The sequence below is a fragment of the Capsicum annuum genome, chromosome 1, assembly GCF_002878395.1.
Source record: "Capsicum annuum cultivar UCD-10X-F1 chromosome 1, UCD10Xv1.1, whole genome shotgun sequence".
Classification (NCBI taxonomy): domain Eukaryota; kingdom Viridiplantae; phylum Streptophyta; class Magnoliopsida; order Solanales; family Solanaceae; genus Capsicum; species Capsicum annuum.
In genome coordinates, this window is record NC_061111.1 from 75,287,641 (window position 1) to 75,299,400 (window position 11,760).

The following is an 11,760-nucleotide window of genomic DNA, read 5'->3' on the forward strand; positions in this document are numbered from 1 at the left end:
AAAATGAAGGATTATTCCAAACCTGTTTAGTTCTTCAAATATTTTAAATCGTTAATTATTATAATTTATTATGTAATTTTTAAATACATAACAACTAAATAAATTAAAACGGGAGATTATAATATATATATATATATATATATATAAGTGAGCTTGGTCGGCAAGCTGGGAGGACAACCTCTAGCTACTTCCCAAGCCACTTGTATATAATAATAATATTCCTTTTCTAGTTCAAACAGAGAGAGATAATATAGTCTGGCAGGGGCGGAGCCAGCCTTCTGTCCGAACCCTTCGACGAAAAAATTTACTATTTATACATAATTAAAATTATTTTTTATGTGGTTATAGTGTTGAACCCCCTTCGGCTAAGTTTTCTTTGAATATGAAACCCTCTTCGTTGAAATTCTGGCTCCGCTTCTGTCGTCTAGTTATCGCGATGAGGTAGAGAAGGATATTTTCATGGAATTATTTGTCCCATATGGATAAGTAATCTCACCAGAGGCGGACCTACATTGAGAGTAGGGGTGCACGTGCACCCGCTAGTCTCGAGAAAAACTCTCTCTCTATATATAGCTTGTATATCTGTGTATATATATATCAATGAATTTAACTAAATATATTTCGTGCACCTTCAAAGATAACAGATTGGATTGGCGCAATGGTTGAACTTGTCGCCTAAAATTTTCTTATTTGGTTATATTCAAATTTTCCATCCAAAAATAGAAGCTCTCCTACAACATTATATTTCAAATTTTCCATCCAAAAATACTAGTTATCCACCAACTGGAAAGGTATTTTCTCCCTATCTTATTCTATATAATGTTTATTTTACTTTTATTTTTTAATTATTTATTTATTTTTTATTTAAAAATTGTCAATTTAAAATTTAAAATAGGCTTAAATCTAACGTTTTCTCGTAGCAAACAAATCTCTCATATTTTCTATTTTTCAAAAATTCTATATTATTGTTGAAAATATAAAAGTGCATCAAATTTAAGTATGATGAATAGCACACTTTTATCATATTAAATCAAATTAATGATATTTAATAATATTAAATTTTTAAAGAACTTTATGTCAACTTTGACACTATTAATTATTATGTTTAAATATAAAGGTGCACCCGTCAAGCTCAAATCATGAGTTCGCCTCTGAATCTCACCACATTAGTACAAAATGGTTTTCAAGGCTAATTACTACCCATAATCAAACTCAGGATTAAATATTTTTTTTATTTTTCTCCCAAAATTATTATTTCGTATCCCACTCACCAAACAACCCCGTCTTTTTTTATGAAACATTAGTTTGAATTCGTAAACAACAATATAATATTGGAGTATTATGTACCATGTTTAGTTAAACCACTCAAAATTTATTAATTGAAGAAATAGCTAATCCTATGCTTGAATCAGTCTTTATCTTGCTAGAGAATTTACCCCTCTATGTGATGAAAAATGTACATAGTTCCTGTCTGTATAAATATGTAAAACTAGAGCTGCATAACTATGAGTTTCTTTTTTTTTTATTTGAAAAGAGTTAGAAATCGCTATCAACATTTTTCCAGTGCTTCACAGAAAGTTTTAGGGGAAAGATGAAGTTCGTTGCTATGGTTTTCGTAGTTGGTGCTATTGCCATTATATTTGCAGACTGCAACTCCGAAGGTTGAGTATCCGATAAGAGAAATTATGTTTCGTCTCCTCTATTTTCGTACGCATTTATTGAAAAACAATGACTAAAAGGTCAAAATAGCATTAAAGTATTTTGATTTTTTGATTCATACCCGAATTATCATATATATGAGTTTCCTGCAATAAGTATCACCAAATACTTATCAAAACACACTTTAACTATCAGTTATTTTCATTTTCTACGTGAATGATTGTGATATTTCTAGTAGAAAAATGAAACAATCTAATAGTTGAGGTGTATTTTAGTAAACATCACCGGGATAGTTCTAAGTAAAAAACTCGTAAACCTGAAAGTTTAAATATGAAAGTCAAAACATCGAAAACTTTCGATGTGTTTTTGACCATTAGCTCAAAAATAATCCCTCAAACTTCTAAATAGTATATTGTATTTTTGATTAAATTTTCTATCATATTGAATTGGATTGAACTTAAATAAACCAGCAGGGGACATTCTTTATGGATGGAAAACGTACCTGATAGACCCCAACAATGTGCTTCAAAGCTGGGATCCAACTTTAGACAATCCTTGCACATGGTTTCATGTCACCTGCAACGGCCAAAATATTGTTGTAAGAGTGTAGGTCACTATTTAACTTCTCAGTATCTCTCTATTTTTATTTTATAATCATGATATTTGAATTAATTTACGTGTATCTTAACTTATTCAATAAGATATTTGCCATCTTTAGTAGCATAGGTATCATATAACTTTCGTTAAGGTTTGGACAAATAAAGAGAATCACTTTATATTTTTTTACTTCAACTATAATTAAATATGAAATGTCGTTATTGAAGAATCCCACATATTAAATTATTCATATTTTAAATGTCCAATCCTAAGCATCAGGTGGGATGTAGAATAGTTTCACATGGGGATTGAACTCCCAATCCACTTCGCCCTGAGTACAACTTTTCAAAATCTCTTTAGACGACTTGATTCTGTTGATAATTAGGACTATTGAATTTATTATTTTGAACTCATATTATATTTATAAATTGAAAACAACCTCTTACATAAATGCACGATAGAGCCATATTCAATAGACCTTTTTAATTTAGTCTTCTTCCAAAGTCCGTGTATAGCAAAAACATTAATGCATCGAATTGTCCTTCTTAACTATATATACAAATTGTTAAAAGCTTAGAAAATAGACGAGATTGTGTTTATAGAATAGTTAGACAGACCTACTCTCTCAACCAAATTACTTTAAACGGAAAAGGATCAGAAATACCTTTCAAATATTGAAATTGATTTTAAAATACCTCTGTTAAACTATTGGGTCATAAATACACTTCAAGTATTGAAACTGGTTCAAAAATACCCCTTCATCCACCTTTAAGTCTTAAAAATACCCTTGCAACTAACGGTTTTTTAAAATCATAATTAAAAATTCAGAAACGGGTTAGAAATACCCTTCAAGTATTGAAATTGATTCAAAAATACTCTTTGTTAACCTATTGGCCCAAGAAAACCCCTGCATCCACCGTTATGGCTCAAAAATACCATTGCAACTAATGATTTTTTAAATCATAATTAAATTTTTTATTAAATACATGTCAGCTTTCTATTGGCTGAAACTAAATTAATTAAAATGTTAAATTCAATTCGGACCCAACTCAAACTATCCGAACCAAACTCTACAAAATTTTCCCCAAGTAAAACTACCTGATGGTAAGTAATTTTTTCTATCAAATGCAGAAACTCTGTTGACTTAGAAGCTATCAGTCTAATATAACTTTGTGAAGAATTCTATCCCCTAATTATAATGTTAGTTTGGTATTCCTTTGTGATGTATATTTATAATGTTAGTTTGGTATTCCTTTGTGATGTATATTTCTCTATATTAGCTAACAAAACTAATTGAGATGTCTTGGTTATGCCACGTCTTAGGCAACACTATCTTGTTACTTCCTCCATTTCATTTTACATGACACATTTAGTTTGTATAAAAAGAACACAACATTCTTTCCTAACAAGTTGTCACTATTTTGCTTATATATATATCAATTTGTTTTGCCAGCACTGGCAAGTGCATTCACCATGCGAGACCACTTCACGCCACACACTTCACACCATCCACCAATTAAAATTATGGTTAATTTTGTAGGGTTTGGATCCGGTAGTTTTAGTAGAGTCCGAATTGAGCTTAACATTTTAATTAATTTAGTTTCGACCAATAGAAAATTGTCACGCATTTAATAAAATTTTTAATTATGATTTTAAAAAATCATTAGTTGCAAGAGTATTATTGAGTCATAGAGGTGGATGGAGTGGTGTTTCTGACTCAATATGTAACGAATGATATTTTTGAACTAATTTCGATACTTGAAGGGTATTTCAGATACTTTTTTAAACTTTTAATCATGATTTAAAAATCTGCTAGTTGAAAGAATATTTTTTAGTCATAAAGGTGGATGAAGGGGTATTTTTGAACCAATGTCAAGACTTAAAGGGTATTTATGGCCAAATAGGTTAACAAAAAATATTTTTGAACCAATTTCAATATTTGAAGGATATTTTTAGCCTTTTTTAATACTTTAAATCCTTAATTCGTCTCTATCACAAATTTATATGGTATTTCTTTTGAATGGTGAAATTGAAAATCGTGATATACAAATGAAGGGACCTAGGTGCTGCTAACCTCTCTGGGACTCTGGTACCTCAATTGGCAATGCTAAGTAACCTTCAATACTTGTAAGATTATCAATTAATAATTAGTTTTATTTCCTTGTTGATGAATATACTTGTACAAGAATGAAATTTCCAGATGCAATTATATCTTTTCTTGTTTAATTAATTACGGACAGGCAAGTTCAAAATAATTCAATTGGTGGAGAAATCCCAAGCCAATTGGGGAACTTGACAAAACTAGTGAGCTTGGGTCTGGGAAATAATCAGCTGAATGGTCCTATTCCATCCTCTCTTGGCAATTTAAAATCTCTACGATGGATGTAAGATATTTTCCCATTCTTTGCTAGGACATACTGCTTAAATTTATGTAATCCACTTTAATTTAATTTATGTTGACACTTCAATTGAATATGAATTTTTTGAAAAAACTAAATTTCTTGAAACTTATGGTCTAAAACGAGTCATAAATATTTGTGCGACTATAGATTATGTCATTAAAGATGAAATGAGAAGTTTAAAGTTAAATCATGAGATAGAGCACAAAAAACTCCTAAAGTATATTCAAAATTGTTATGACACATGTAAATTTTACGGGGTGCTATTACCTTCTAAACTCATTTTTTCTGTATTTTGTGCTCCTTTTGTGCTGACTTGACATCTATGTCAGCACAAAAATGCAAAAAATTTGAGTTTAAAAGTAATAAGATCCATAAGTTTAGATGTGTCATAATAATTTCGAGTATAGTTTAGGAGAGTCCTCGTTCTCCTTATTATTATTATTTGTGGATGTCCGTAATTTCTGCAATTTTCACCATTAGGTTGGTAAATCCCTCACTCTCCTAACCTCTTCCATAATTTCTCACACTTCCGTAATCTTTTCCATGATCTATATGGTTATTACCATACCAACAAAACAAATCAATCATATACCTAAAAACGGGCACTCATCCCCCCCAAAACACTTTCTAGGAAGGGTGTTTACTGTTTAGAGGGAAAGAGCCCCAGGAAATAAAGCAATTAGGCACGTAAATTCTGCATCAAGAAGTTCTAGTCTCCTTGAACTTCTATACACGTTTACCCTCTATTTTATCATAGCATGAGTATGTTGTATAACAAAACTATTTAAGTACACTAGTCCTTGTAAAGATAATATAATTCCTGGCCTGCCAAATGTGGTAGACCACAACTCGATAATTCATCAACAGCAACCATCTCCTCTTTTCTGAACCTGCTCTATTGTTTGCTTCTTATCTTTACCAGTTCTCCCATGACTTCTATGTGCTGCAACCTGCTGTGCCTGCCATAGACCCCTTGTCCATTGACATTAACTGAACAAGTGTGAAGTAGTTTCTAAACAGTCTACTGAACAGAGGACACAAGTTGCATCTTCGCATTGAATGCACGGGGTGGCTCAAGCACATTAGTGGCCAAGGCAAAATCAAAGGAGTGCCTTAAATTTTTAAGAAAAATTATTTTTTTTATAAAATATATATTTGAAATTTCTTCCAATGCAAAGTTGTTAACAATTTTATATACTCGATTTCTACTAATGATTCTTTTTGTCAATTAATAATATAATCAATGTATTTAATCTTTCAAAAAAACATAGTACTTTGAAAATATCAAACTTCTACTATTGTTTCCTTTTATATATAAATTTTTATTTTTATAAATAATATTTAATATTTTTTTAAATAAAATATTTATAATCTATTATTACTAAAAAAAAAAATGTACCCCTAAAAAAAGCCTAAGGTGACTGTCTAATTTTTTACATGGTAGAGCCGGCACTGCGGCTATGCATCCCATCTTTCGTGAGCAGTTTATCCTTAGATGCCAACCATAGTGCGAATTCATGCTTAGGTAATAGTCTACTACTGCATACTAGCTCAACAACTTCATAACAATTACCATTACCTAATATTATTAGGTATCTAGCAGTTACTGAGTACTGTCAATCAGGAGTTAATTGTATCTTCCATTATTATACCACTCTGCCATCCTATACATTTTGGGACTTTGTTGTTAAGAATATCATGATAATTGTTTGCTATAAAATCATGTCATTGTAATTAAAATGGAAGGCTTAAAACTAAATTAGTTTCAAATATAGAAATATCTCATTCTTTTGTACTAAACTAGGAGGGAATAATATGAGTAAATATAAAATAGAGATGGTAAGGCTTAACCAGGGGCATATCTATGTATTAGGTTGGGGTGCCATGGCACTCGGACTCTTCGTAGAAATTCTTTATATATATATATATATATATGTATATCTGTATATATATATTGTATAAGGATTAATATAATTATTAACTGTGGCACCCCAATTACCAATGGAGCTTGTGGTGCCGGTGGCTAAAGGTCGCTACATTCGCATCCTCTGGGATGAAAGTTCTAATCTGATTGAGGAGTTATGTTTTGTTTTTCGAAAAAAGGTCAAAAATATTCCTGAACTATCTAAAATAGATTAAAAATACCCCTCATTAGTTTTTTGGCTCAAAAATACCTCTCCATTAAATATTTGGCTCAAAAATACCCTTTTCCTTAATGAAACTCCACCAAGCATGCCATCTAGATAAAAATGTCCATGTGGCCATGCCACGTCACCATTCATGTCATCTTTAATTTCACAATCCAAATTAAAAATTTGACCCGACCCATAATTGAATAACCCGACCCAGTAAAATAACAAAGGGAAAAAAATGTCTTTCTCCATCCCTCATTTAAAAGATACGATATAGGTTCAGCTATACCAATATGGGTTGTGGTGCATTGAATCGGGATGCTCCACCTTTAATCAGAAGTCGTGAGTTTGATTCTGGGTATGAAAAAAATTCTGTTGGGAGCGCTTTCACCTTAATGGCCCTACAATGCTCGATCCGGATTAGTGGGGCTCTAATATGAGCACCGAACACCGGATGAGAAACAAAAAAAATATATAGGTTCAGCCATCCAAAATTTGTTTTGACAGAAGAAAATTGCAGAAACTTAAACTATTAAAAGAGAATGAGGATTGCATCATTATAAGAAGTGCAAACCAACACATAACAATATGATCTTTGAGATATTTTGTTAATTAAAACCTGTGTTTTTCTTTTTCAAGTTAATTGACATCACCTTTTTTTGTTTTTGATGAAGTAATCCAAACAAAGACATTTCCTGCGGCATACAATCAACAGTTAACAAAAACTCTTGATAGAACTAGGCTTTCAGAGGAAGAAACGATCTTAGGATTGAAAGCGGAAGTTCAAGGGTGAGAACATTTAAGCCCCCGAACCTAAATTATGCCTAAAGCTTGGGAAAACGGAAGGGATCATCTCACATGGTGGGAAAGGAACACGGAGCTAGAGAATGAACCTTGAAAACTGAATATTAGGAAGCTCACTGAGTAGAACAGAAAAAAATGTAAGAGCTTTGGAAGCCAAGCCTATTGCACGTTTGAAGATGTAAAATAAATTAGGTTTACTTAATAATTTTCTTTTTATGGAGGATATAGAAAACAATAACTTACGATGGAGGAAGTTAAGTAACTGAAAATCCTGGACACAATCTTTCAACATAAAAGAACTAAAGAAAAGAAGAGGTCTCTATGGTTGAGAAGAGAATTTCTTCAAACGTTCCAATTCAAGTTCTAAATGCTGTCATCCAGAAGAAGAGTCACCATGAACAGATGTTGGGGTAGAGAAAGACATTCTTTTTCCTTTGTTGTTTTACTGGGTCGGGTTATTTAACTATGGGTCAGGTCAAATTTTTAATTTGGATTATAAAATTAAAGATGACATGAATGGTGATGTGGCATAACCACGTGGACTTTGTTACCTAGGTGGCATGTTTGGTAGAATTCTGTTAAGGAGAGGGTTATTTTTGAACTGAAAAATTAATGAGGGATATTTTTTATCTATTTTAGATAGTTCAGAGATATTTTTAAGCCTTTTCCGCTTATTTTTTAAAAACTGTAAACATGCTGCTGCAGTCATAAAAGGAAGGCTTCTGAGTATGCAGCAGATTAGAACTCGTGAAACTCTACAATCTGAGAACCAAACAACACCAACTAGACAGTGCATTAACTTGTTTCAAGGGTAGCTTTGAAAGTTCCTCTATGAATATTGAGAACATTTCCGCCATATGTTGCATCCGTTACTGTTTGGCATTTGGAGCTTTAAAATTTTAGATTTGCCTTTGGGCTTAACTATAAGAAAAGGACTATGTAAATACTGCAGGAAAACGGCTCGTGTTAGCACGAGCTCAATATTATGAAACTGAAATTAATAATATATTTTTTATCAAAATAATAATTGGAATAAATATAAATAAAATATGCATCGTCTGTTTTGATATAAATATATATAGTCTATTAATGTTCTAAATAAATTCTAAATCCTCGATTATCTAAAGATATAGTAAGCATCGAGGAAAGATGTCTTGTAGTTTTATAATTGATTCTAGAGATGCTACGAACCGAATTAACCATACCACATTAGTTATTAGGTTTCTTTAATAAAACGATAAGTTTGGCAGGTTTTAAATTTTAGAAAAATAAATTGAAAAAATATCGAATTGATTGAATAAATTTATTTGAGTATAATGTATTTTTATATCTTAAGTTTAACGTAACGAAATATTAAAAAAATTTATTTGAATTTGAGATGGTGAAAATGAGTACAAGCCAACGGCAATTAACACTCAAAGTTTCAATTGCAAAACAACTCATAGGAGTTGTATGCTTAATCAAATACTTCATTATATGTTTTGTATATACAATAATATTTAATTACACATGTTATTATGTAATAATGAATTATGTTTATCCATCACAAAAGTAAAATCTTATTAGGTATTTTCTCTCGTTCCATTTTATTTGATATATGTTGACTTGACATAAATCTTAAGAAAATATTTATTAAAAGTTTATTTTACTAAATTGACTTTATTAAGTATAATTTAAAATTTAAATTTGGTTATTAATATTTCATATACTTAATGATAAAATTGAATCTGATAAAAATAATAAATCTTTCTTAATTCTAAAATAAACAAGTAAAAAGAATTTTTTTTTTTTAATAAAATCTGAATAAAGAATAAAATTATTTACTTTTTAAATTATATTATTTATAATTAATTACTATGAATTATTATGTCATTAATTTACTTAAATATATTTGATTCAAACAATTTTGTATAGAGCTAATAAAAATAACTAAAAATTACACAAATACACAACTTATGTTTTCAATATTACAAAAAATCTCAACTCCATAAATATATTACAAAAATCTCAACATATACATAAAATGTTATGCATATGTGGGTTATGTTAAGTATATTAACAGAAAGAAAGAGTAAAGTATTTAAAAAAATAAAAAATAATATAATTACTTTCAAAAGAATTAATATTTATATTATTTATACTAAAAATAATACATCAATTAAATTTGAGAAATGGAAAGATTTTATTTATGTTCATGTGTAAGGAAAAGGGCACATGCTATACCATTTATGGCAAATAGAAAAGTCAATAAAGTCAATCGTCCCCATCATATGGTTTAACGGACATCTGTTGCATCACATGATGTGTAATTAAATAGGAGATGATGGCATTGTTCAACGTTTTTGATATAATCCAAACAACAAAGAATAAAAGACACATTTTCTAAAAGTTAGATTTTACAAAAAGATATTAATACCCTAAACTTATATAATGCCACCAAGCTGACATATTAAAAGTGGCTTTTCTAATAGAAAAGAAATGTTGTAATAATATTGATATTTTTCGTTTTTTCAGGAGATTAAACAGCAATAAATTATCAGGAAAAATTCCAATCTCAGTCTTAAAGCTCATCTACTGGGGAAATTTACAGCTACTGTAAGTTTCACAATTGCCAAATAATATTAGTAGGTTTTTCTTTTTCGGGTACTTGTCGAATTGGTGCAAAAGAAATTGTATGACATCTCATTTTCAATATCATTTATCCAACTCAGGAATGTGTCCGATAATCAATTGGCAGGGACTTTGCGCCAGGCTAATCAAACAGGTCAGAAAAATGCATAGTTTAAATTAATTAGCAGTTTCCTTGAGAAAAGGCTGGGATTTTATGTAAGTCTAAAGGAAGGATTATCTTTTTTGTAGGATTTGCTACTACAATAGTAATTCAAGACATGAAGGCTTAAAGAGGTCACTATATATTGAAGTTTTGGTATATGTTCAAGTCAAGTATATATTTCTTTTATGAAGTCAAGATTTGTTGATGAACAATGTGATGACCATTTTGAGAAAAAAAAAAATATTTTGTAATAAGTATATAGTACTTGTATTGAAATTCAAGAACACACTAGCATTTTTATGGTTTTCATTGGGCTTTATTGATTTGCTTAACCTTTCTTCTCTACATGGTCGATAAGATCGAGTAGTGTGACATATATTATATTGAGAAAATTAGATAAAATATCTATTGGACGAATTTCAAAAAGGAAGTCTTGAAGTGACTGAGTCGCTACCATGTGATCAGAAGGTCACAGTTCAAGCTTTGAAACAAGCCTTAGACAGTACACACTTATGGTGAGAACCTTCCTGGACCCTGCACATTACGAAAATTTTAATGCACCGTGTTATTTATTTTATCCATTGGATCAATTCCTTACCAAAAGTAACCTAATTATTATTTATTTCAAAACTAATTGGCCATGCCCGTGCTGTCTTGTCTCAATGTTAAAAGAAAGCAATTCCATCATATTAAATAATAACGTAATACGATGATATGCTCAGTATTGTGAGGAATAAATTTTATATCATTACATTAGTTAAGCTTGTCGGTAAGATCAAAATTAAAAATGTGGGTTCGAACAGTTGTAATTGGCAGCACAAATTGCATCTAGGTATTCAAATCACAACCAATATATTTAAATTGATAACAACTATTCAAAGTTAGATAACAATTATATATCACAACCAATATAGTCAAATTAAGGGTGTTAAGTGGGTCGGGTCGGGTCGGGTCAATTCGGAACCGATTCATTAAATTTAATCGGTTGGTGGGCCGGGTCGGGTCGATTGGGTTAAGTGGGCCGGACCGAACTTAACAGTAAAAATTTTAAAAATAGCTCGAATCCGGCCCACTTAACTCAATCCGGTCAAACCCACCTAAATCCGGTCAAATTCGGTTAAAAATTCGATCAAACCCGATCAAAAAGGAAAAAAAAAGTTTTTTTCAATATACACTATATATACCTACCTATATACATTTTAAATACTTTAAACAATATATATACACTACATATATAGTATATACTACATTACAATTTAAAAAATATATACACATACACAATTACACATATATATGCACCATTCAATGTATATGTACTACTTTAAAGTTTAAATAAAATATACGACCATATATATACATTACAATATATATATATATATATATATATATATAT

At 30.3% G+C, this 11,760-nt stretch overlaps 1 protein-coding gene across 2 annotated transcripts; it reads left to right on the top strand.

Moving 5' to 3' along the window:
* Window positions 1-1,507: 1,507 nt before the first annotated feature.
* On the top strand, window positions 1,508-10,671 carry LOC107855133 (leucine-rich repeat protein 1-like). 2 transcript variants are annotated; one of them, XM_016700136.2, is made up of 7 exons: window positions 1,508-1,661; window positions 2,130-2,265; window positions 4,312-4,383; window positions 4,497-4,640; window positions 10,109-10,189; window positions 10,306-10,358; window positions 10,454-10,671. In XM_016700136.2, the coding sequence occupies exons 1-7, from the start codon at window positions 1,592-1,594 to the stop codon at window positions 10,492-10,494; spliced, it is 597 nt and encodes a 198-aa protein (XP_016555622.1). In that variant the 5' UTR covers window positions 1,508-1,591; the 3' UTR covers window positions 10,495-10,671. The 2 variants fall into 2 exon arrangements, with proteins under 2 accessions (XP_016555622.1, XP_016555630.1); XM_016700144.2 differs by having other exon boundaries at window positions 2,133-2,265.
* The last annotated feature ends 1,089 nt before the right edge of the window (window positions 10,672-11,760 follow it).